This window comes from Macrosteles quadrilineatus, unplaced genomic scaffold (assembly GCF_028750875.1).
Source record: "Macrosteles quadrilineatus isolate MER2022 unplaced genomic scaffold, UCM_ALF_1.0 Scaffold_14__1_contigs__length_3811126, whole genome shotgun sequence".
Classification (NCBI taxonomy): Eukaryota; Metazoa; Arthropoda; class Insecta; order Hemiptera; family Cicadellidae; genus Macrosteles; species Macrosteles quadrilineatus.
This window is the reverse complement of record NW_026542607.1, coordinates 44,536-72,432: the sequence shown is the minus strand read 5'-3', so window position 1 is coordinate 72,432 and position 27,897 is coordinate 44,536. Positions and strand designations below refer to the sequence as shown.

Below are 27,897 nucleotides of genomic sequence, written 5' to 3'. Positions count from 1 at the left end.
TGGTGATAATTGGTAATTGATTCATTCGTTAATTGAAAGAATAGTAAATAAGATATGTAAAAATATCTTTCTTATGATAGATTTGAAATTTTATAAATCCGATTGTTAAATTTAAACGCGTATGACTTCCAGTTAATATTTTATTTAAAACTTCATTTTGATGTATTTAACTTTTGAATGTACTTATCGCAAACCTTATGCAGAATGTGTTTTATATTACCTAAAACGTTATTATGGTCCTTAGTTTGTACCTAATTACGGCAGAAAAAAACCGAATACAAGGATTTTTTCCTGGAAACGCTCGTTGAAATCTTAGGTCATGATAATTAGCTAAAAACAATCAAAATCAATACGATATTATTTAACGATTCTTCTATTCGGTTGTTTGCGAGCTCGATAGATGAATCGACAATCGCTATTCTTGGTTCTGAAGTTTGGACTTTCAGTTGCTCGGTGAGCGCCAAAGCGTACACATCTTACAAATAGTTCTGTGTGTTCACCATTCTGTGCTTACGGTAAGTTTATATAATTCTTTGTATAATTAATTATAATCAATTTGTTCCGTTATATTTTAGTAATATTACTTGGTGATGCAAATATTAGCAACGCACATTAAAATATTTAGTTTAAATTCGACAATTACATAGAAATGTTTAAATTAGTAGGCCTATAAAACCTGCAATGTACACACAAGACAAATCCACAAATAAACTACCCATAAATCCGTCAGAAAAACGGCCACAATAGAAATTGTATTACTTCCTATAATAATCAATTACCATAAATATTATCGGTTCACAAGTAATTTTAAATAAATATATATTTTACAAAATTAACTAAGAACTATTACTTAAAATCTTCGTTACAAAAATAAAGGTTTATTAGAAAAAGGCGAACTCTTTTTCAATTTAACTATAATATTGTTTAAGACAACAATGATTAACGAAGTTATAAAGCAGTTGATTAGTCACTTTGAAATTAAAAGTTGTAAATAAAACAATAAAAAAATTAGGATTATATCATTTATACGATATACGAACAATGTAGCTTTCAAAGAAGAGCTAATTTGAAACACGAAAAGTTATAAATCATTTTAGCTAGTAAGTCAATAAGTAAATTTTTAATAATAGTTCAAATTTATGTGAGTTTTTGGTAGATGGAAGATGTAATAATAAGTACTCTTTACATATATAAAATATCCGATTTCAATGAAATTTGGTCCAAACGTCTATGCCTATCTGACATTTATTCGAACGCCACGAACAAGCATTATCGAACTAGGGAAAAGTGTTTTATAGGGTAAAAATAGGGGTTCTCCATGTTTGACCCTCAAAACATAAAATTTTGCAATTTTATTTCTTAACTAATTCAATAGTAGAGCTTAAAACAAAAATTATTTAGTATATTGAATCATTCTTGTTCAAACAACCACAGAGAAATAAAACAACTGTAAATTATAATTTATATCTATTTTTTGGTTTTGATAACATTATTATTCCCAGGTTATTGTAATCAATATTATATAATGTTATTCTTATTGTGATAACATTTGGCTTAAATAATATCTATATAATATACTTGGATAAAAATTGGACTTGTTCCATCGTAATCCAATAACATTCTACAGAAAATACTCCTTATTACTTTCCCTGTAGCAACAAACCCAAGTCCTGTCTTGTTTACCCTTTTTAAATAAAGAGTGAATCTGATTTGTTTAAGGAAACATTTAGTAAAAATCCAATCAGACAAATGGGAATTCACTTTGTCTAAAAGATTTGCTGTTGCAGGATATTAATATTTGTTTAACAATAAGTAACTACATAAATGAATTTATAACAAATAACATTATCACATTAGAAGTACCTAACCACAATTTATTAATATTTGATCAATAAAACATATTACCTTCGTTAAATTTAAGTTGCATTTAACAAGATAATTTAATTGGTTATTAGATGATAACAATTTTATTTGAATCTAAAATAGTTTTAAGTGTATCATCGACTCTTTTCTTTATTAACTCTTTATTTTATGTCAGAATTTTTATTATTTGCCCATAAAACGATTCCATCAAATCTCAGTGGATACAAAAGAATTTCAAAATTAATCAAAATAATAAATAATAAGTTATTCTAATGAATGAAGTAGATTTATAGTTTTTTATGCCATTTAAATTTTCTACGTTTTTACAAGGGCAGGTAGGGGTGGGTCTAATCTCTGATCTTGTTACCATCCAATGTCGATATATATATATTTTTAAACGTATATAATTAATTTGGGGTCTATTGACAAATAGCTTGTGAATCGACTCCGTCTAGATTTGAACCAGCAACCCTCAGACTGGAAGGGGAGCACCACTAGGCTCCCAAAACATTTAACTATTAGTTATAGTTTATTACCTATCAGCAAAGCTATGACCGAGTAGTATTTTAATAACACAACAGTTCTATAATGGTAGATGGTTTAGAAGCTCTGGAAGAGGTGCCAGGTAAGATGTTAATTATAAAAACAAAATTGTAAAATACTGTTTACACCATAAAGAAAAAACGACATCGTTGTTGTGTGGTTTGACACAATAACAAGTTTAATCTAATTCTACGAGACGAAAGAAAAATGTTACAAAAATGCTAATAAAGTACTATGAGACTATCATTAATCATGCGTTTCCTCATCCCATGCTCATAAACGTGCAATAATTAAAAACAATAACTTTTTTGCACTTCCTTATCTCGATATGTTCAAGTACGATTAATTACGATTCCAAAAAATCACACAGAACAAAACTGTACAAAAGCTACATCTCAATAAAGATCGATGCAAATTAATACCCTAGCGCATCTTCATCTCCCGATGCTATAAAGTTTATAAGTCAAAGTAGCTCAAAACTTGGCTCCTGTGTGTTCACTGTGGTAATCCACGTATATGAAGTTTGTGTAGAAGCTTTTGTGAGAAATTCCCAAGCCCGTCATAATTGAGTTTTATTTTAACACAAACTCGATCGCAAACCTTCAATTTCATTACAAACTCAATTCAAAAACTAACCATGTTTCAATATTTCTTTCTTGTGCACTTTCTAAGGTGGAGATTGGTTTGTTTTACTTGAAGTGTTTGTTTATTATTACGACTCAGCTAAACCTTTTCATGGTAGGAATCATTGAATGCAACAATCAACGAAATAAATTATAGTTGCTACCCTCAAAATGTATTTAATAAATGTAATGTATTCATTTAACTTTGGCTAGGCTGTTGTACACTCCTTACAATATGTATGTTTACAGATAATGTGCACAAGGGGTCCCCCTGGTGTGTTGATATGTGCTGTGGTGGCACCCCTGTGTCCAGGCTAGGACTAGCAGCAGGGATATTGGTATGTTATATTCATAACAAAATGAATATTTACAGATAATGCGCACAGTTGGCACCCCTGTGTCCAGGCTACAGCTAGTAGCAGGGATATTGGTCTGTTATATATTCCTGACAATTTGTATGTTTACAGATAATGCGCACAGTTGGTACCCCTGGTGTGTTGAGATGTGCTGTGGTGGCACCCCTGTGTCCAGGCTAGGACTAGCAGCAGGGATGTTATCTTTCTTCTCCATTATCAGTGCAGTGATGACAAACAGCTGGTTATATGCACGGGAACCTCTATCTCTTCCTGGATCGAAAACAAAACATTTCGTCTCCTTTAAAATTGGACTGTGGAGAGTTTGCCCTGCTTTGAAAAGGATCCTGACTTCCTCTAACACTCGTAAGTAGATTAATGAAGGGTTAAATAGGCAAAATGGGTTCATGACCAGTGGTCAGTGTTTGCAAGTTAGCAGGCATGCTGAGGTGTTCGCTGAAGGCCTTGCGCTAAGTTGTATTTTCGTTCTCGGAGAGTAAACTGTTCAACAATGGTCTGAATAGGTTGCCTTCAGTACACTTAAGTTGGTATATTCAATCTTTTCTGCATATCAGTTAGGGTAAGGATTACATTAGTAAAGAGCTAATTTGTTGATACATTTCTTGTGTATTTGATGTACGGTACTCCTTCGTAGGTTCAGACTTCTTTAAGAGCTACGCTTTTGTTCATGGAAGATACCCTGAGAGATAGCCAGTTTAGTTGAGGTTTCAGTACGAATCATTTCATAATTTGATTAACTGCAACTATTTTAAAGCTTATAGTTAGCTTATAATAGTTCTAGAATAAAACTTGTAACTATTATTTAGTTATAATATGCTCTCAACCTGTGATGTTGTATTTTATTATGGTGTAGGTAAATTATTATTTATTATCATGTTGGCAGTACTGCCTATACCTGGCTGTCAGCTGATCACGTACGCAGGTTGGCGGGAAGTCAGAGAAGCTGATCTAGGAATAACCTGGTCGTCGTTGGAATACACTCCGACATTCATTACGAAAATGAGGTTAGAAAAATTACTAGACGTGATTGAAATGTGAAAACTGTTCTGCCTGATAAAATAATTTCTGGAAAAACTTTAAAACTAGAGGTCAACCAGTGGTCGAAAACTCGACCAAAAATATGTAATGTACATTGTACAGCCGTTATACTATCTCTATTTTCGCCCCACAGTGTAAATAAAACACATCATTGGAATTTCTTCCATTTGTTTTGATTTTAAATTTTAGCTTTTTATTGTTGTTTATATTCCGTTGTTATTTCGTCACCAGCATGGCAAGTCATAAGGCCCATTTTATTTTTTTTATGCCTAATTAATTGTTGTGCTTGTTTTTGAGTTTATTTTAATTTATAAAGGGATTCTGCTCATCTACAGGAAAATATCTTGCCAATGGTACGTGCAGATTTTCCCTTCGATGCATACGAGCTGAGAAAAAAAGGTTTTCAAGAAACATGATTGAATATTAAGAAATAGGATGTGTCAAATGGATTCTAGATACAAATTTTAAGATTTGATTTTTCAGTTGAATCCGAGTAAAGCTTTTAAGAGGTGCTTAATTGAAAATATTATTTATCACCTCTCAAAAGTTATGCTGTTTGTGTTATACTGATTTGTCTCTTGTTTTATCCTTGTAAATGTTATTATTATTATCTTTATTAGTATTTTATATTTTCCCAGGTACGCCACACCGATGGTAGCCCTGGCTGCGGCCATGTTGGGGTTGGCAACACTGATGGCAGTTTTAGGCCATTGTCACAACGACTTTAGAACCCTTCTTGCTTCTGGGCTATATATCATAGGAGGTGAGTGAAATTGTATCTATACACAATTTGTATTTATAAACGTAGGAAGTTTATGTATTTTTAATTTTTGCAATTACAAATACAGGATAATGTGGCTCCGGATTTATACACCTATCTATATCCTATAAATCTTACCATGACGATTGTGGTAATAGCCATTTTCCTTTGAGGCTATTCACTAAAACTTGAATATTCAATGTTTCCTTTTCCATCAAAACTTCATTGGTTTCAAAAAATAAAACTGATTTAATAAACAGTTATTAGTGGTTTTTAATTTGAAATTGTGCTGAAGGTTAGTAGTTGGTCCTTTTTACTACATAAGGATACAAATTACAAACGTATCATGTCCACAACGTTGCACATTTCCAGAGTTTTGAACAGTGAATTTTCAACAACAATAGCAATTTCTACGACGCTAGCATGTTGCTTATATGTTGAGTTGCAAAAAAAGTGAAGTATGTGTGTTAAATGGGTGGAATGATAGATTTCTTACTGACTAAAATGATATATTTATTTATCCAGGAATTTTCTCAGGATCTAACCCGCAAGCTTGTTTGGTCGTCTTGGGGTTGACCTTCTTAGGGTTGATCTTCTTGGGGTTGACCTTCTTAAGTAGATTTCTGGGAAAACACTACCATGCTACCACTTAGCTACCATGCTGAAAATCGATAACATACATAAATATATGTTTAGAAATCTTATCGGAGGTCAATCTTTAGATTCCTATCCTTTCCCTAACCTTCTTTACATCACTAACCTTGACACCATGTTACCTAGGTCTGGTGCTGGCCGGAGGTCTAGTTGTCTACGTCTCCGTCCTCTCAGACATGGTGAACCCGGAGTTCCAGCACCGCTACGGCAGATCATTCCACGCCGCAATCGCCTCCTGCGTGCTCTCCCAGGCTGCCGGCGTGCTCTCGGTCTTCGCCTTCCTCGGGAGGTTCCCCTCTGGAGAGGTCATGGTGCGCGCCGTCGTCCCTGGAGCGGACCGACAGATGAGGAAGGTCTACACCATACCGTGTGAGAGAAAACTCCGCAACACCGGTGACTTTTGTGTGGTCAAAGGTACAAGCGAGGACAACACCTGTAGACCTGGACACACATGTACACCCAGTGTCACGCCATATAAACCTCCTCATAGACCATTGACAGATCCTCCTATCAGGTACTCCAACATCCTTCACCAAGGACTTCTTGGAGTAGCTCAGGACTCGTCCTCCTCAGGATCGACGCCTTCACACAGGAGTGCATGTACAAGGAAGTTCAACTCACTTCCTCGTCCTCCCAAGTTTCCGAGGATAGAGGATCCTCTAGAGAGCTTCTCATTCCCCCGAAGAACTGTTAGTCCTCTGGACTCTGTTTCTAGTGGAAGTTTAAATACGTGATAGTTTTGTTCTATAAGAAAAAACAAATCGACGAATCCCATCCCCATAAACTTATCTTCAAAACTGTTCGATATTATGCGCCATTAGTTTGAACTAACCGTAAACAAATACGTGTTATTGATATGTCAAAATAGTTATGTTCGTGAAATAGATAGTTTTAATTGTTAAATGTAATCACTTAGTTAATTTAAGTAAACAATTATGCAAACAACTGAAACGTCTTTCCCCTGGATATACTTTTTTACTATGTAGGCGAGTTATTTGTTCCACAGAATTTTAGTTTTGTACATAAATAAAACGGCGAAAACATGTATACAGAGTGTAAAGGTCATTACTTCCCTTGTTGGCTATAAAAATACAATAATTAAAAACATGACCATTCAAGAAATTTAATGAATTTATAATATAAATTAAAAGTATTTATAGAGTTCAGCCTATATTAACCTGTCTTTAGCTGTAGAATAATAAACAGACAGTTTTTTAAATTGCGTTTTGGGTTAGTTTTGAGGATACTTTGGAAACTTGTTTAGGAATGATCAGCATCCAATTGTAGAATACATTAGTTCAACTGTAATTAATAAGTTAAACGAAGTTGCATTGTATAAATGACATATCAAATTCTAAACAAACAAATTATTGATTGCTCCAATTGTTGTTATGAAGAAAAATTTTTTTGTTTACAAACCTTTTAGTTTTTGGTAATAGTTTCTTAAAAACTGTTAACTTAATAAGGAAATATATAAAAAAAGCTTCGTCGTTATTACTTGTTGTTACCTACTTACCAGATTAATAATAAAAACAAATATTTACAGTAACACATTTACAAAAGGTCGCAGAGTGACAATAAATGTGTTACTTTTACGCTTATAGTTTCACAACTGCGTAATATGAAAGAGTTGACTGCTAGTAATTAATGATTGTTTACCAGGCTGGTGAAACCTCGCTGAATGTTCTAATTACCTCTTTTGTTCATGTGATTGGTTCAAAACATGAATTCACTGCCAAATTAATGTTGATGATGAGAAAAATGTGATAAAATAAATTATGTTTACCTTTATGGACATTTCGTCGTTAGTTTTGTTTTCAAGGAGTATAAAAATAAACCTTTAAAATTAGAAAGAATGTTTATTTGACGACTTAAGGTATTTATTTGCACAACTTTGTTTATTTAGTTATATATAAGTGTTTGAACATTATATTTTTATTAGTTACGTAATTTTGTCCAATTATCATTATAGTTGTCTTATAAAAATATACCAATAACTATTTTACAGAAGAAAAAACAAACAGTTTTTTTTTTTGCATACGATAGTTAAAAAACTGATCATGTAATATGAAAATGATAAGATAAATTACCCTTTGAAGAGATCTGTTACAAACTGTACAAACTGTATGAAAAATGAAGATCCGTATTTACATTACCAAGTGTATTCATATTTTCCCCAACCAAACACGGTGTGAGGTGGTATTGGAATACGGTATTAAACTCTTCCATTTGGTTGCCTTTGGAATAGGAATATTGAAAGGCTTCTTGAATGCCTTTGATCTTGCGAAAGGAGATCGCAGCTGCCTTTTGCCATTCAAGAAATATATTCAATTACATCTATAACCACAACCAACGTATCAGTTTCTTGCAGTGTTTTTTCCCTGAATATCAGTTTTATTCAAACAGAGATGTAAATAATAAAGTTTTACCTAATGTTGAATGAAATCTTTCCCTGACAATATATACATTTTTTATTAAATGTTGTCATTAGACTTTCTGGTTTTTTAATAATAATTGTTAAAATAAGTAGGTAGCTATTAAAATTGTATTACTTAAAAAATGCTCACTTATTAAAGTCATAAATTTCATAATTTTGAAACTGTTATAAAAAATATTTTTGGCAAACAAATACATAAATTTTAATATTTTCATGGTGTCGTGTTCAAGGTTAGACACTTTGAATGGAAGGAAAGCTAATTATCTTTAACTCAATAAAATTATGTTTTTATTCAAAATATAATGCTTTCTAAACCCTTCGCTTTATCAGATTTAAAACTGTATTACGTTCCTGATGTAAGCATTCAATATATCATTCATTCAACGCTTAATGTAAGTTTGGAAATTTTATAGCACACTGTTAAAAACGCTTTCGTTTTCCACTCAGATAATTTCAAATATTTAATGGAGAGCGAAGAATTTTCTACGAAACCAAATCCTATTTGATGCTAATTTTAATCCGACAATATTTGCTTGAAATAAACAGGTTGACTCTTTTACACTTTTATAACTGTGTTACTATAAATACCTACTTTTAACTCGAGCAACGTGTATGATAATACTAGTAACGTACTGTTTTTATATTTCAATATATACATTTTCGTATCTGATAAAGTGAAGTAATGAAATAAAAACAATTAAAAGCGAGCTCGAGTGGTAGCCTGGAAATTGAAATGTTCTCGATCAGTGTAATCTTGCTGAACAATTACGTTTGGGCCTTTTTGTGGCTCAGAGACACGAGCTATGATATATTGAAAGCTTAACCTTTTGTGACAAATTCACAGCGGAATATTTTTGAATTATTACTCTTGTAAAAAATGTTTTATGCAAAATAGTATTAAAATTTATCTTGGTTTGCTGATAAGGACTTTTGTAAAAAATATTATAGTATATTATCATATTTTAGCCATAAGTTGAGCCGTTATGATGTCAAAGACTAATCTGTTAAAGAGGTTACTAATTTTGACAAGTGTATGAATCATTTAAACTAAATTCTAGCTAACACGCGACCAATGCATAAATTAATATAATTACTACTTAAACAACGAATAACGCTATACCACCAAGTAACTATCTATTACTGATTGAGTATCCTTTTGGAATAGCTATTGATTATTATTTTAAGGATAGTTCAATCAAATTTATATTTAATGAGTTTTGTTATTACATACCTATTTTTCCAACATTTAACTTAATTTAAAACTACTATAACCAAATGAAACGATATAATTGTACATCATGTTGTTTCTCGGTATGATAACCAAACGATCAAGCAAAAAAACGTTAAGTCTACCCTAAAAAAGAGACACATTTAGTCAAAGCCAGCGCACTCTAAACGATATAAAAATGAATCACCTTAAAAACAGAATTCCATATTTTTCAGTAAGGTGAGAAATCTACAAGCAAAATTCCGAGACAACGGTTACAGTAGTTATATTTTCTCCAGTAGTATATTATTTATTAGTAAACATTAGACCAGGTGTGTCTAACATTTGAACAAATCTACATCGCTACTGTTGATATAGTCCTCAATATTTTCTCCTGTAGTTTTCTATCATTACCTACAAAAGAATATTTTTCACATTTTCAATGTTATTACATATTATAATAATCTATACTATTATATAAAAATCTAATGGTGTCTGTCTGTATGTGTATTACTAATAGGTGCAAAAACTACTGAACCAACTGGGCTTAAATTTTACAAAAATATAGTTACCATACCAAGGACCATTATAGGACTATTCACACTTCGATACTGACCGTGGGCTTTGCCCCTTTGGCTTTAAAAGTTCTGAGGTGAGGATTTTAAAAGTAAATATTGATTGGTCTCCATGGCTGCGATGAGAACACTAACAATGTTTGTTTACATTTGCTTTGACATTTAAATGTAAACAAGAAGAACTGATAAACTGCAAATTTCACAATTTCAGACAGCTGATACAAAGAAATTAAATATAATATTTTCCATAACTATGAGGTAGGTTTATGGATTATTAATTCTAAAACTATGTCAATGATTGTAGGAATAAAAAAATATTCTAAAAGCATTGCTGCATCAACTCAGGCTCTACTTTCGATTTTTAAGGTGTCTTAAGTGTTATGAAAATAATGTTATTGATATATTTTCATGGAAACAATAAGAAAATTACAATGTATAGATGTTTTATATGAATTTGGAGTCTACTTTAAATAAATTTGAACTGCTTAACATGTGTTAGATTAACTTAACATAACTTTCACATCACATTGTTTTTTTTATATGTATATTTAGGTAAATTTAGTTATTGTGTTTTGCTAAACCTATGCTTAAATTAAACTAAAGAATATCATCGATAACTAAATTGAATATCGTTGATTTAAAATACTCTTATTTTATCTTAACATAGCTTTCAGTTCACATTTACTTTATTTGATAAGTTTATTATTTGTGTTTTGTCACATCACTGATTAAATTAAACCAAGGAAAATATAATAAAACTAAGCAGTACACAGTGTTCTTTTGTTTCTAAAATCAATGAAATATCTGTTACTATGTTTACTTAATGGTAAGTGTGAAAATGTAAAGGAAATAGACGATGGAACTGATTAAAAGAGCTGGTATGATATTAAATTGTTTGTTGATATTTTTGTAGAGTAGAATCAGAGATGCAATGAAGCACATACTGTATTTGCTATTACATTATTTTGTCCTTGGTCCTTGATGCTTTGATAATCATATTAGTTTTGTCTGCTGTCGTTAATGCTAAATTATTTGTTTAACATTTTTATAGTACAGATATAGTTTTTTTAATATTTCAAAAGACTGTTAATAAGGCACAACAATATTTCTAAAGATTATAACAGCTGACTTAGCTTTGCTAATGATTTATTGTGAGTGAAGAAACTGAATATGGAAGAATTTGTGATTTAATATGAAGAAGAGTGAAATTTAAAAAATGTTCATTTAAATTTAAAAATTAGTATTTTTGCAACTTCAAAATTAAAATTTAAAATGTCAAAAATAAAGAAAAAAGATATAGGTATAACTAAGGGAGATGAAGGTAAACCATGTATGTGAAAGTTTTATTCGAAGATTTGGTAAGTTTTTCTCATATCAGCCTACACAAGATTTAAAATTAATCAAACCCAAAATGGTGGTATCCACTACTTACCAGATTTAAAAGTCATAACTTAAACGTTTCTATTAAGACCATAAAAGTTTAATTTTATTTCTAAAAGAGTTGGTGGTGTGTAACTATATTATATGCAACAGATGTAAAGATAAAAAATGTTTCTTTGTGTCCTCTTCCCGTTGCAAAGCACGGGTACAACAGCTAGTATGTAATAACCTAGGAGTTTTTATTTTACCCAGTAAAAACCTCAAATACATAATCATGATTGAGTGATTAATTAAAATAATAATACCAAAACAAATCCTAATTAGTCTGCCTTTAGAGGGTTAAACTACATACATGAATAATAAAAAATTAAAATCATTTCATACAATAGATGAGAAAGTATAAAGCATTATTTTGGGAGTCCCTTACATAAAATGAATTTTAATTTATCTTATGAAAGTCTATAAAGGTTGAGAAGGTAAGGCTTATACACAAATGAGTTCTCACTGATATTCTTAACGCTGTATTATATGAAGAATCTTAAAGATTAGAAAATACCCCAAGTTTTAGGTATGCTGTTTTAAGTATATTATATCACTGTAATCTAAAAAATAATTCGTCTTCAAACTACAACGAAATATATTTCATCAAAGAAAGTAGCTTCTAAAGAATGTCGTTATAACATATCCTAAGATCCCTTTGTATCTGTCTCATATCGTCAGATCTTATATTCTGTAACAATAGCAAACATCGAGTCACTTCAACAAAGGTCGTGTTATTACATTTGCCTAAAACGGAGCTCTTACGTATGCAAATATGTACTTTTGAATATTCAATTGGTTCATAAAGGGAACAAGAATATTTTGATTATAGATGTAAATTTATTATTACAGTTTCTTTATATCAACCATTCTTCATATTAAGAAAACTCAAATTTGGTTCAGTATATTTATCATATTTGATATTTTATCATATTCATAAAACAGTATTTAATTATTTTGGTGTATTTATTTCAAGTATATGCCGAAGTCCTTAACACCGATAATAACACAAAGAGAATAATAATATCAAGAAGTCCTTGGAATTAAGTAGAGTGATTTTTACCATTACTTAAGAAGGATAGTGTAAAATCATTTTATTATTAAAATACCATACTTTTTTTCTATCAAAATTAGTTTTTTACACATGAAGATTGTTCGTAGTCGTTTTCTGGTGTTTTACTGCACTAACTCCTTAAAATGACAAAACCTCTAAAAAAGTCCAAAATACAAGTCATGTTAGTAAACATAAAAGTTAAGTTATAAGAAAAGTTCAAACGTGCTACTAAATATGCTGTTTTTGTTATAATAACCATTTAGAACAGGTAGATTTTCAATTCAACAATCCAATTCAGCACATTCCATTCAAACTTGAGATAACCTAATTTAAATTAAAGGTAATACTGTATAATTAGTTAAGTATGAGACAGTTTTCTACTAAACTACCTTTTGACCTATAAAACATGTGAAGTCTCTAACAGTATTTTACACATTACACCCACATTAGGCGACTTAAGACTTACTTGGCATGTTTATCTATTTTTTTGTATTAAGACTAAAAAAGCTAACGAAGCTTAATTAAAGATGTAAATTTAAGAATCTACAAAATGCAACATTTTCTCACAGTTTTTTATGATACATACAATCAGTATGGATACAATTTTCTCTCAAACCTTTGACACTGAAGCAATAACCTCATAACAGAGAAAAAACTCGCTCAATTATTGGACCTCGTCCTACCTTGATTAAAACTTCCAATTAAGCTTGAGGCAAGTTTTGTAATTAATGTTTAAGTTGTCCGAGACATAATTAAGCTATTTTTTAATTACTATTATTTTTCACTTTCCAAAGTATGAATAGTTCAGTAAGGAAAGACTGTTACTGTACTAAATATAGGGTGGGAAAATATTTTGAAAACTATTTATAAATAAATTAATAAATTCAAAAATCTAACGAATATATAACTTCTGATGATTTAACTAACCTATAAACATAACAGGTGCATTTGTACACTTCGACATATGAGTTTAAAACATCTACAAGTATTAGTAAAATTTGACACAAAACTAAAAATATTTATTAATCAGGAGTCACTTTAAACGTAAAACTTTACAAAAATAGGTAAAAACAAGAGAGGTTGAATTCACACGTTTGATTTGCGATGCTGTAAAATCTGCATGTTATGTGTGAGTGAACAGAAGTATTCGGTCGGAAGACCATTGAATATTTAGCCCTAAGTCCCTAAGAGATGTTTCCACCGTAGCGAATATCTTTGTCCAGATTCAATAACCGTGTCAGTTTACACATGGACTTGTCCTTTACCACCAAACAGCGGTTTAAAATACTCTATCTGTATACTCATTCCCTCTTAGGAGAGCTTTACATTTCTAAACGATTAGTTTATTTTTATTTTGTTATCGTATTGTCAAATTGGAAGCTTTTTCTTTTATGTTCACTTAATTGTCTAGTTTTATGACAAATAAATGTTAATAATACAGTGGTCGCCTCTCAAAGACCTTATTACAAGTGGAAAGCAGCAGTAAAACTAATTAAAAACAAAATAATACATACAATTTCTAACATAAGCACTTCAGGAACATTCACATATATTAAAACTATTTTAAAATTATCTTTATCGGTGATCTAATAAAGAGAGGAATACCAATAATCTTCCCTTGATGTTGTATATACAATATATTATTTATATTCCATAAACCTAAGATACAACAGATAGTAGTGCGTTAGCTATTTTAAATCCATCCAACATTCAAGATCAAGAGTGATAAAGCATTCAATTTGACAATTAATCATCATACATAAAGCCAATGCTTACATATTCATCTTTGCCTGTGTATGTTATGTTTACAGCTGTGTGGAGCTTATAGCTGTAGTTATGTCTTCGTCAATGCCACTGAGCTTACATTCGGAATATACTAGTCTGTATTATTGATTGATAAATGCATTAAAGTTACTTTACTTGAACATTGTACTTAAATATTGTTTATGTTTTAGTGATTAGTCATCTTTATGACAGTGAAAAGATTTTTACTCTATGTCTAGACCATTTTCAATTTTGGTGACATTTTTTCGGAATCCCCCGGAATGTATACCTTTGTTTACATGGTATTGTGTATTTACAATTTTACTAAGAGACTGTTCTAAACTCAAAAGCCATTGTTTTACATTAAAGTTAATTCATCAACAGTTTAAGTAAAAACAGAATAGTTCGTTTGCATAAGCATAAGATGTACCAAATGAAGATTATAATTATAACCAGCAATCATTTAAATATGCCTTTGAGCTTTATTCTTTCTTGGTATATATTATTTTAGATTGAGCTCTAAAAATACTGTTTGATAACTGTTCCTCGTGGTACCATACAGCTCTACTAAAGCAAATCAATGTAGAGTCTATTTGTTTTAAGGAATTGAATCAATAATACAATAATTTTTTTATATTTTTAACGGATAAATAATGCAATTAACACCCAAATATACATAGCCAAAAATAACCCCACTTTACAGAAACCTTTTCGAATATAAATGTAACAAATAAACTAAATATTTATAAAAACTTACTTTACTAGTCTAAAGACTAAATTTTACTTCGTGTGAACATGTTATGTAAAAGTGAGTATTTTCACAATATGAAGCAGACATAAAAAAAATATTCATTTGTTAGAGAATTTTGTAGATCAGGAAGTTTTAGCTAAAAGGCAAGTCTGTATTGTGTTTAGGAAACGAATCTTCTTTTCAGGTTAAAATAAAAGTTTTGGACTCCATTTGTAAGTAAGAGAGGGGTTTCGTCTTTTGTTAAAACAGGTTCCAAAAGAATATTTAGGTGCATCTGAAATGTAAATGTTTCCATTTAACCTTTAAGATAAACGTTACTATAAGACAAAACACATGAAACTTACGTACATATTATATTTTAAAATTCAACAAACTAGCTCCAATGACTAAAACTGACCTAACAGAAACCTATAAGATTAACACAAAGATTATTCGTTTATTACATTGGAAAATATACAGTAGAATTGCAATAAGTTGACAAGAAAAATAAATAGTTCTATAAACTAAATTATGCAAGACTGTACTTATTTATTTTATTTAATATTTCTTTTGTAATTTTTGCACTACTCAGATTGTTATAATGACCTGTAAATCTACCAGAAAGTTTACGATCTTTCTGTAGAGGGCTAAAGAGGATTGCCATCGTAAATAAGAAAATATCAAAAGCAAAATTGCTTTTTAGAATCTTGGAAATATAAACTAATTTTAAATCAACAGTGGTTTTCTCTTGTTGTTAAAATAATATCAGTAACATTTCCTAAAACAATTTTCCGACAAAACGTTTATTCACCCCTCTTTTTCTAATATCTAGTAGTACCTAGAAAATGACCATGGGAAGTTTTTCTTTAGTTTCTTTTATGGTATTTTTAACTGGATGAAATTTAAAATAATCTAAAAACATTTGTACATATGGGTTCAAAGACTTAAAAAACGATTGTATTTAGTTTGGTTCTCATTACTAGTACTTAAAGTGGCATTTCCGGAGCCCACTCAAGTGCCAGAATATCACTTTCGGTACAAGTCATGAACGATACTTTTCAACACGACGCAAAAATACAACGATACAGACAAACTGACCTCAGTAATATATTATTATATTTTTAGAGTAAGTATTATATTTTTCAATTAATATATTTCCTTGACCCAGTTTAAAAGTAAGAAATATAGATAAATGTATTAGTTGAAATATTTTTTTTATAAATTAAAGTTGTATTTTTACATTCTAAATTTTATATCCATGCAAGTAAAATAAAACCTCTTTTCATAACTCTGGGAAACTTTAGCGCACGCCGGAAAATGCCACTTTTGGTACTAGTAATGTTATATATTAAACGAACAGGTTAATTGTAAGGGTTGGCAACACTTAAATCAATCAAGCCAACGCTCAGTTTTCTCTATGTTATCTTGTCTCTGCATTGCAGTTAGTCAATGTTCACATAGTTTGTGTAAGGTAAAGAGTCCGCAAACTTATATAACAATGTTCATGTAGGCTACAAGAGGTGGTTGTTCCTTTGTGAGCATGCAAGAAAATAACTTGACCGATATATTTTATTAATTAATTAATATTCATTCATTAATATTGTCGGATATAGTTCAAAGATTCAAGATGTAATATTTTCAGTCAACGAATATTTTTAATATAAAAATAGTTTATGTTACCTTTTTGCGTCAAACGATCCGTGTGTAGTTAGTGCAACTACAGCTGTTTCATACTAGGTTCATCTTCAGGTTTTTTGTAGAACGTTAGATAAACGTTAGAACTTGAATATGTACCCTAGTGGTATGAAACAGCTGTAGTTGCACTAACTACACACGGATCGTTTGACGCAAAAAGGTAACATAAACCATTTTTATATTGCAATTTAAGATCCAGAGGCTTACCCACCATTCATATTTTTGTAGTTTGATCGAAACCATAAAACGTTTGCTAGAGTTAAGGTAAAAAATATTGATTGTAAGGTAATATATTATATGCATTAAATAAAATATTATATTTACTAGCATTTCAATCCAGGTTACGCTGACAATGGTGTTAAATTTAAATGATTTCTTAAAAAACGTAACAGTTAGGGATGTGATGTTAAATCAAGTAAACCATCAAACCATTATAGATTTAATAAAAAAAATAATCAAAGTAAAGTAAAGTAAGTAAATGTTCTGTTACATAAATTAAATATACTTTATATTCTGAGCGGTCCTAAAGCTTAGAGGGGCCATATGTAAGCTACACAAAGAAAAATGTCTTACTTAAATTATGAAGTGGTATCGTCATAATTTAAGTATGAAAAAAAGCCACATTAATTCAAAATTAAATTTAACTATAAGCGAAAAAATATAGGAACTTCTTCTCCAAATAAGAAAATATTTCTTCCAAAAGAGTAGCTTCCAAAGAATGTCGTTATAACATATCCTAAGATCCCTTTGTATCTGTCTCATATCGTCAGATCTTATATTCTGTAACAATAGCAAACATCGAGGCACTTCAACAAAGGTCGTGTTATTACATTTGCCTAAAACGAAGCTCTTACGTATGCAAATATGTATTTTTGAATATTCAATTGGTACATAAAGGAAACAAGAATATTTTAACTGTAAACTTTTAACAATAGTCCTAGTTTTTAAACACATTTTTCGTGATGTGACAATATTGAAATGTTTGAATGTATGTTGTCACATTAATAATTGGGTTTGATAAGTAAGAAAAATGTTAAAGATATATGTTTTAAGGTCGTGATACAACTAACAAGTTTTATTTATATTGGAATAGTAAAACAACAGGAATCATGTTATAACTAGGCCACTGTACTTATATTTGTTAAAAATTAATTTAAATTGACAAAATCTATAGTTGATTAGTTGTCTTATATAACAATTATAATTCCTGAAAGTATCAAAATGATTTATTTTTATTTTAAAAAGCAAGGTAAAAATTGAATAGCACAAAAATATTAGTGCAAAAATGCTATCAGGTTAAAGAAAATTCGAATAAAAAACCTGAATAAATCTAAATCTTTTATCACTGAGTTTGATTTAATAAAACTATAATGGGTTTAAAATCTAACTATTAAATCACTCAATTAAAGCGCATTCCATTAAAACTTGTAGAACTTAATACAGTGAAAGAAAACTGAATTGTACCTATGAAGCTTTGCAGCTAGTTATAAACATTATGCTTTTGCAAAGCGAAATAAAAGATTTATTTCTTATTTGATTTAACCGTTCTTTGTTTTCAGACTATAATATTAGATTGCCTAATGGTTTAAGCTAATTAAGAATATTGAAATGTTAACAAAAAAATCACGTTTGGAATAAGCACTGACAGTGTTAGTGATCAGTATAGAGACGATTTTCTTTTCTTTTTTACCTTTGATACTCAGGTCAATAACTCTAATAACAGACTACAGATCCTCAATTATTGGACCTCGTCTTACCTTGATTAAAACTTTCAATCAAGGGCCAAGTTTTGTAATTAATTTTGAAGTTTTCCTCATTACAATTTCATTATTTTTATAACTTTTAACTTACCAAAGAAAGGAAATGTATTGCCAGTTATTAACATTTACGAATACATATGAGTAGTAGCCTAAGGTCACTCCTATCGCACCACCTGTCAGGGCAGGTGGGGTGAATTAATTGAGTTTAAAGCCCATCAGGCGGAAATGGTTGCTTCCGGTGCTACGTCACTTTGTGACGTCATAGGTGATGTGTAATTGGGGGGGGGGGGGGGTGTATGAGGGTGATCATATGGTTTTCAAGGTCATAGGTTTGTGTTTTAAAAAAAGGAAGCTATTCTACACTTGTAGTGTAGGATAGCTTCCTTGTTTTGTTTATTGTTTATTTGTATAAAACATGAGGGATGACAATAACTTACATACTATTACAATTAATAAGGAAAACATGTGCGAACGTACGTATCTAGAGTGAGCGTCTGCTAAAGTGTAAAACGAATGAGTTTATTGGTGGCCTTTATAAAGGCCGTTTTGTGTAGTTCGGCGACGCTTGTGTACTTGGATGTTTACTTCTTCAACTCCTCTATTGTATTATGGAGCTCTTTCCATCTTGCCATGTCTGCATTGTGCTCGGCCCATTCGATGTTGTCTCGAGGCTGAGCGCACCAAACACGATCAAATTTGCGTCGAATCTCTTTCTCCTCCTCTAGCAGTTGAAGTAGTTTTTTTTCCTTTCGTTTTCGCTCCTGCTCTTCTGCTTCGATGCATGCTTGGTGTAGGTCAGAGTCTTCAATATCACTTGTCCACTGTTGTTGTTGTTGTTGTTGTTGTTGTTGTAGGTTGGCCATCTTGTGCAAAGTAAACGAGAAAGGTTGAGTTGACTGGTGAAGAGCTGGATGCGAAGTGACTGTTGCGTGTAAAGAAGTGCAGGTCCCTGACGAAGTGGGCGGAGCTAAAGCAGTAGAGGTGGGGGAAAGTAGTAGAGGTGGGGGAGAGCATCATGAGGGCATCATTCCATCCGTTTTAAAAGTATTTTGATTCTACGTCCCTTGTCTTGTGAGTGATGTTTCCGTTTTTCTTGATACGTTTTACAATTACATTGACAATAGGAGAACGATTCACATTTTTTACAAGCCATTCCATCTACTTGACATTCAGGTGTTTTGAAACACTTTAGATTACAACAATAGTATTTTAAATCGTATTCCGATTTGGGATCAAAAGATGAATTGGAATTACACTGTGACATGTTGCTCGACTGAATTCTAAAACAAGAATGAAAAGCAATGTGTTGTGAGCTGCTATTTATAGTGCAAGAGTCAGCAGCTCTCATGCATCTGTCACAAGTTAGTCTACATTTTTCCATAGTAGGTTAACCATTTGTGTTAGATCGTGTATGTAATTTTGATGCTTGTCTTGATATGTTTTACACCTACATTTGCAATAGCCAACAGACTCACATTTTTTACAAGCTTTTCCATCAACTTTACTTTCAGGCTTTCTAAAACATTTTAAATTACAACAATAGTTATCCAAATCGTATTTGGATTTGTAAACAAAAGGTAAATTGTATTTACGCTGTGACATGATGCTCGGTGAATTGTTAAAACAAGACTGAGAGCAACTGCGTGTAAGACCTGTTATTTATAGTAAAAAAGTTCAAGGTCATTTGTTTGAATTTTAAAAAAAGAAACAACATATCAGCATATAGAATTAATTATATGCTGATATGTTGTTTCCTCTTTTAATTTTTTTATTTATTTTTTTTAATGACAAAAACATTTAACAAACATATGTACATAGATGGTTATTTACAGAAAAAAACTTAAAACTAACATTGATGGGTGATGTGTAGAGATAGTTCAGTGGAATTGTTTCCGCAAACTCCGTGTGATACCAAATAGAGGGATCCTGGTTGAATACCTCGCAGGTCTTCGTTTTGTAGTTGCTGTACAAATCGTCTTGGAAGATAAACTTGAAATTTCGGTTCATCACCTGGTGAAAACGGTGCCTCGCTCAGTGATGCTAAAATTGCGTCTCCATGTGAAGTTTCTGTCTTCTTCAGCTCGTGAACGATGTAGTGTTTGTGTTCCTTCAATTCGTGACATTTCTTAGTACTTAGAATGCTGGATTTGGACTGGGTGTTGAACTGATCCACCAAAGACTGGAGAAACTGTTGTGAAGCCATTTTCTTGATTAGGACTACCCTGTGAGATGTTGCCTCTGCGATGTCTGGAGTAATACTGATGAGGATCCTGAGACTGTCCACTGTATTTATAGCACACGTTCCCCCCTCCACTGCTATTTCCTTTGTAATACTTCCACTGTTGCTGTTTGAATTTATTTTTGTCCCAATAGTGAAGAACTAGAAAATTAGCTAATCGGTATGCGTTTTGTAGTGCACATTGTGTTACTGTGCGATAAGAGTGATCTGTTAAAGTACAAATAGGTCCATAATTAATTTGATGATCCTTGTCCATTCTTATGTCGAAAACATCGTGATATGTATATTGTTGTATCCATTGTCTTTTTTCCGATCCTCTTGTATAAATATGGGAAAACTTGTTAGAAAAATGATACATGATATTGTTCAAGTGCTTATAGCTTATCAATCCTTCGTTCCACTGAATATGGTGAAAATGTTTGGTTATCCATTTGTTTGTTCTTCTTGCTTTGTCATTCAATTGGTTTACTGAAAATGGAGCTTCAAATATAAACGGGTATACGACATGTGTAATCAAATCTAAAATCACTAATTCTTTTATCACAAATTCATCTTTGTTATCACGAAATGCTTGAAATTCTATTACACAGGGTTTTATATCCATAATGTTTAACCCTATCTACACACCACCACGTATAGTGTTCAACTGAATTCACACCGCGCCTTGGTCACTCTTTTATACTGTTTTTCTTTAATTACACTTCTTGGGTTGCTGGTTCTTCTTGGTTTATAGTTTCATATTCTTCAACAGCTTCTATCGCTTCTTCATCAATTGATTCGAAGTTCCTTAACTGTCTCCACATACCAACTTCATGAGGCAATCTATTAAAAATAGATGTATCCACGTGTCCGTATAATATGGTGCTTTCCGGTTGTTTTTCCAGTGTATCAATTAAATACTCTTTGATGATTGAACTTGAGAATACAAGTTGTTTCATATATCTAGAGATAGGAGACGTTGCATGCATTAAAATGTAGAATTCTTCACGTGAGAGTAAAATTTTACTTTCATGTTGAGTTAAATCTCTAAATCGTACTTGTAGTGTTCCACGATTCTTTACTATGTCAATTTCATTGTCAGAATCCAAAAGTCGAATATTAGTTTTCCTTCCGCAAACATTAGTATTTAAGTAACATTCAATTAGATTTAAATGTTTTAGAAAAGATTCCCATGCCGTTTCAGAAAATATAACCATTTTTGTACCATGCTGCAAGATTACTGTAGGTGTATATTCCGAAGATTTCATTAGTCCAGCTGTTACACTTTTACCCAAACATAGTGAGATAGGATAGTAAATGCGTAGGAAAACTTCTTTCAAAATATTAATTGGGATTGTATCTTCATCTTTCCGCTTCCTTTTAGTGCCATTTTTTTTAGTTTTTTCTTCTTTTTCTTCCTTGTCCTCCTTGTCTTCTTGTTTTCGAAACTTTAAAAACTCTTCTATTTCATTGACGATTTCTTGATGGTTTTCTTGATCCAATAATGCTGCTTCCTCTGCATCCTTTTGTACGACTGATGGAGAACTCATTTTACTCATGATGTAGTGTAGGATGTTACCCATTCAACGAACGAGCAAAGACTGATTGGTGGTGTGCGAAGCTCCTCCTTTTATAGCCGACTGGTGGTTGTGGTGAAACTCATTTACAACACTGTTTTGACTAATCCCGTCAATGGTGTGTACGTTACAATTTTATCATGCAAAATTAAACAATATGCAGATGTTGCATCAGGAACGTTCTCTTCAAACTCCATTTCTATTTTTATATCCACACTTGATGACTTTACAGATTCGTTTTGTTTTGAACAATCTATTACAATTATTGGAGCTTTTGATTCGTACTGCTCGGGAGACAGTATCGGGGTGTTTGTTTTCCCGTAGTATGAACTTTGGAATCTAGCGTACATATCATACAAAACAGTGTACCTCTTCTTAGTGAAAGAAATATTAAAGTTGTCGTAAGGGAAAAATTGTGAATTAAGAAACACTTTACAATTTGTTAGTTTGCAATGATCGAAATGACCGGCATTAGCTAGTATATTATTCCTTTTTTTTGTTTGTAGTGCAAATATTACATATCTTGCTTTTTCCAAATGAGTAGATGTTTTTACAGTCCATGTATGTCTTTGTGTTTTAGGTAAAACTGGATATTCATGAAATTCCCAACTTCTGAATGGTATTACAATATCTCTATCTGATTTCAGTTGTCTCAACAGTGTTATTCTATGTTCGTCATTTAATCGCACATGTGGTACTCTCCAAACGATTTTGTCCAAAGTTAAATTCCAGTCTAAATTTGCATCAGTGGTTCCAGTTGCTGCGCAAATAGTATCCTTATCATTTGATGATCTTAATAACACTAATTCCTGTTTCACATTTATTATTACTCTTCTGTAATCTTCAGCAAAGCCTAGAAATAATTTCAATGGTATGTAGAAATCAAAGTTCCCTGCAGAATCAGGGGTGATTGTGTCGTTATCGGGTGCAACCCATCCTCCAATTCTTAACAAATTCTTCTCGTTTTGTGTCAAAGATGCTAATCCTTTTAATGTGCTTGTTAAACCTACTTTCTTTGTAGAATCCACAGTTACTCCAGATATTTCATATCTAATTTCATCAAATAAAAATGCCATTGGATTATTGATAAAAGGAACGGTGGTTCCAGCTGTTCCATCTTTTTTTGTTACTCTTCCTTCAATATATAGATAACTTTCGCACGGAAGAGTGTAAATATCCTGTTGTTGTATAGGAATTCTAATTTCATCATTATTATTCAATTTTGACGAAGCGTAGGGGTTGTGCGTGTGATACTCCTTTTCCCATAAAGTCTCGTCGAATGTCGGTCCTTGTGCTATATCCAGTATTTCCATTTTCAATGAGTTTTAATCCAATATCCTGTAAAAACCGAATGTTTTCAGTAGTTAATCCTTTTGCAGATGATGAGCTAGTTAGGTGTTTACCCGACAACTCTCTCTTCTTGAATGACAATCCCATGGTTTAGGTTGATGCTTTTATGTGAATCCTGATCGTAATACGTTCTTCTCTGAAGTCTATGAGGTTTCCGTCTTGATCTAGTATGTTCAACACGATGTCTGAAACCACACTGGTGTTTAAGGGAAGGTACACCAAGTTTTGTGGCTTTTCCACAATCTTAAAACCTGGGGCGACTGTCGGATAGAATGTGTGCAATATATGACTATTCTCTCCATCTCTGTATGATCCTTGTATAATGTTACATGTAATGTCTATCGTATTAACTTTCAGTATTGTTACAGTTTTATCACCAGAATAGGTCTTTTTAGGTTCTAGTATTGGAGTTGTTTCAGAAAATCCCAATAATCCTCCAATTGAATGTTTTTGAGTAAAATCAATATAATAGGAAGAAGTTATTTCAGCTTTCATGGTATTGTTATTTCCTCTTATTGTTATATATTCTTTTTCTGATTCCTTTTGAACAAGTTCGTTAAGTTCTTCGTTTTTCATTTGTTTTTGTATAAATTCGTTAATATGGTCTATTTCGTAAGATCCTGTCGGTAAACTAATTTCTTTCATTGGTGTTAATTCTCCCAAATTATTTTTGCTTTTGTAATAGTGTAATTTGTTATTGACTCCTTCAGAAATATTTGGAATAGAATTGTATGTTGTTAAATCCAATAATGCAGCTTCCCATAATCTTCCTTTTTGCAATCGTAGAGCTGGAAATAGAATACTGCGCAGAGTTGATGAAGTGCCGGTCAATGAGACCGTATAGGAAGACATCTTAAAGTTGACTAACGCTTCTAGCTAAAAAATCTAAACATAAGTGTCCGCAAATTGTTGTATTGTCAGGTTGTTCTCTGTTATAGTTGTAAAATACTTGTTTTGCTGTGCGAAAGTAACGTTGAAGCTCTTTAGGTGGTGGCATATTACCGTAACTATCGAAATAATAAATAATTCGATCAAGTTTTTTATAACATATCCAATGAGTGCCAGGACCTTCACTGTTTTCTAAATTAACTATTCCAGTCTCATTTTTCCATATTTTACCGGGCAATGCATCTTTCATAAACACTCCTCTAAAAAATGGTATTTTCATACAAGAAGCGTATATAATTAATTCTTTATTTGTCAACTCTTTGTTTGGAATTAGTATTTGTTTTTTCTTGTTTAATACACACGGTATGGTCTTAAGTATAATCCTCCTCCTTTTTTTATCATTGACCATATTGTTGGTTTCTTGTTTTTTTTATTTTGATTATTCCTTCTTTTCCTTTTAATACTACCTCCTTGCTTTTTAACCGTTCGTTTTCGGCCTTTCCTCCTCTTTCCTCCTCCAAACGTAGTTTTTGTCTTCATTGCTGCTGTTACTGCCAAAGCTGCTGCTTTTTCACCAAAACTTGCGTCACTAGATTTTACTCTTTGCCAAGCCTTTTCAGCAAGCGCTCTATCCGCTATGGATCTATTTTTTGTATCTGCAAACTTTGAATATGCTATATCGTGCTGTTTGCAAGCTTGATCTAGTTTATTTATTCCAGAATCTCCTCTTTCCAGACGTTTTTTCAATTTTGTTCCAGGTCCACAGTATTGATATCCTCCAGGCAAATGCAGTTCTACTGGTAGTAAATCTATTGTTTTGTTAACAATTGCTCCAATTGGTTTAGATAATAGAGAAACTGCTGATGATGTCAATCCTCTTCCTCTCTTCAAGCTCTCTATATCACGACTGATGTGCTTAACCTTTAACATCTCTATTTATAGGGGAATGTACCCACATCGGCTTCACTCCTCAAGTGTTTGACAATGAATGTTTCATTTACGAATTGATTTCTTATTATGTACCTTTATCAATCCATATTATACTTTTTTGTATTTTCATCTTCTTTGTTATATTTTGAATATGTTGTATCATTACGTCATGTGTGTACTTCTTCATTTTGTTCATCTTTTATTAACACTTGCTTTTTTATATTATCTTTCATCTAATCCAAAGTCACCGCTTCGTGAGGTAAAACTGCATTGTAAACATTTTTCTAATGGTGAAATCTTTCTACAGGTTTAGTTCTAAGCATCTTTGTTCTGCTAGACATAAAATATTGCTTCATAATAACCCTATCAATCCATTGATCTCTTTGATCTGGATGCACTTTGTTATGTCCTGGATATGCTGGTATCATATTGTGAAAATCAAACATTACAGTACCCAAAAGTCTAGCAAGATAGTTTACATTGACAGCATTATCCATTTGTTGTGGATCTTCAAGATTTGTAATTCTTTTATTATTACATGTGTATATTTCTTCATTTTGTTCATCTTTTATTATACACTGGCTTTTTATATGATCTTTCATCTGATCCAAAGTTACCGCTTCGTGAGGTAAAACTGCATTATGAACATTTGCTAATGGTAAGTTTTTACAATCAAAAGTGGTGGTCTTTATATTATTATGTTTATATTCATCGGTTATTACAGGAACTTGTTTAAAAACTACCACATCTTCAGGATTTACTCCACCTTTTACATTAGTTATCTTTTTGTTCTCAGCATGCCAATTTCCATTCTTTTGTAACATGATTTGACTTACAGTGGCAGCATCTGTTGGTTTTAATCCTTCTTTAACCTTATGTAATATTTTACCTTTGCAATCAATTTGTTCACTATCGTGAATAATACAATTATCTTTAACATATTTGAGGTTAACTGCGTCCGAATCTTCTTTAGGGTATCCTATATCATTTATAACAAAGTTATAAAAAGAGAATCTATCTTCTTTTCTTTCAGGGATTATAGAATGTAAATATCCTTTATTGACTGAATCTTGACTATCGACAGGATCAGCTAAGTTTGTAACTCTTCTGTTTTTAACATCGTAAACTTCATTATTAACTTGTAAAGTATTTGACAGTTTTGAAAGTAAATAATCTTTGGTGACGGAATCGGAGTTTTCTATTGGTTCACCAACATTTGTTATTCTATGAGACTTGGCATTATAAGAGTCGTTTTGAAGTTGTAAGCTCAACAATTTTTCACTTTTTAAAGTTTTCAAATTTATTGCATCATTATCATCTTCTGGATCTTTTACAAACTTCAATCGTTTGCTGCTTATGTTATAATCTCCTTCAGCTGTTAATGGTAAACTATATCTTTTACCATTGGGTTTTGGTTTTTCTCCAAAATTGGAATACCTTCCAAACTTGTCCACGCTCATGATTCAACTGAGTTCCCTCGATTCTTGTCCTCCTTTTATATGCGATGATTAAGCAATAATCCTTCGATTTCGTAGTTCATCGATTAAAGCTACCCATTCATTGTCCAATCCGGTATGACCGACTTCCATGGCTTCATATAATAATCTCATTCGATCAACCAGCTTATTGACATCATTATAATATATTATGTTGGTATTGTATAGACTTTTTAATAATCCTTTCCCTGAAGATGTAGGTTCGTTGGTTCTTGGTCTTTTGTGTAACACATTTAATTCAGCTGTAGATATAGCTCTTCTTTTAAGTTGAGATTTTTTCACTTGTGTTGGAAAAAGATCAGCTATGACACTTGTGTATTTTATTGATCGATTTCGATAAATGGGCAAATCTTTGGAATACTGCTTTTTATGTGCATTTGTATCATTTAGTATATTTTTAAACACTGATAGGTCTTTTTTGGTATATTTACCAGGTTTGTTTTTAAAAATAAGTTCAAACAGTCCTGTTGTACCTTTATATTTTTGGTTACCAATAAGGATGTTATCGTTTTCATCAATATCCAAATTACTGTCTCCAATCATAATACCATTGTCTTCTAGTCTAGCTCCATAAATATGATATCTTCGATTAGCCTGTGTTGAATGTAACATCTTTAATAAATATTTTCTGCCCAAATTCCCTTTGAATGCTATGTTTGTGCTTAATGTACTTAGATTTGTAGGATTAGTAGATCCTTCTTCTTGACCTGCGGAAAATCCTTCTTTTTCTCTTGAATCTTCAGTTTCTTCAGTTTCTTCTGTTTCTTCACTTTCTTCACTTTCACCACTTTCTTCAGTTGATTGAAATTGTTTGTATTGTTCATAATCTCTTGATTCTTTTTCATACTTAGAAATCGGTAGAATAGCATCTCCTTCGAAAGGTTTTTCAATATTTTTAACTAATCTGTTTAAAGGATCAGTAACGGGTTTAAACGTTGATTC

The 27,897-nt window shown here is 31.7% G+C and overlaps 1 protein-coding gene across 1 annotated transcript; it reads left to right on the top strand.

Moving 5' to 3' along the window:
* The first annotated feature begins 464 nt into the window (after nucleotides 1-464).
* LOC129005051 (voltage-dependent calcium channel gamma-7 subunit-like) lies at nucleotides 465-6,645 on the top strand. Its single transcript, XM_054433831.1, has 5 exons — nucleotides 465-515; nucleotides 3,497-3,748; nucleotides 4,287-4,407; nucleotides 5,080-5,204; nucleotides 5,982-6,645. The coding sequence occupies exons 2-5, from the start codon at nucleotides 3,532-3,534 to the stop codon at nucleotides 6,587-6,589; spliced, it is 1,071 nt and encodes a 356-aa protein (XP_054289806.1). The 5' UTR covers nucleotides 465-515; nucleotides 3,497-3,531; the 3' UTR covers nucleotides 6,590-6,645.
* The last annotated feature ends 21,252 nt before the right edge of the window (nucleotides 6,646-27,897 follow it).

Coding starts and splice junctions, on each gene's coding strand:
- LOC129005051 (XM_054433831.1), top strand. CDS start 3,532: ATGTGCTGTGGTGGCACCCCTGTGTCCAGGCTAGGACTAGCAGCAGGG. Junction 3,749..4,286: donor CCTGACTTCCTCTAACACTC/GTAAGTAGATTA, acceptor TCATGTTGGCAG/TACTGCCTATACCTGGCTGT. Junction 5,205..5,981: donor TGGGCTATATATCATAGGAG/GTGAGTGAAATT, acceptor CATGTTACCTAG/GTCTGGTGCTGGCCGGAGGT.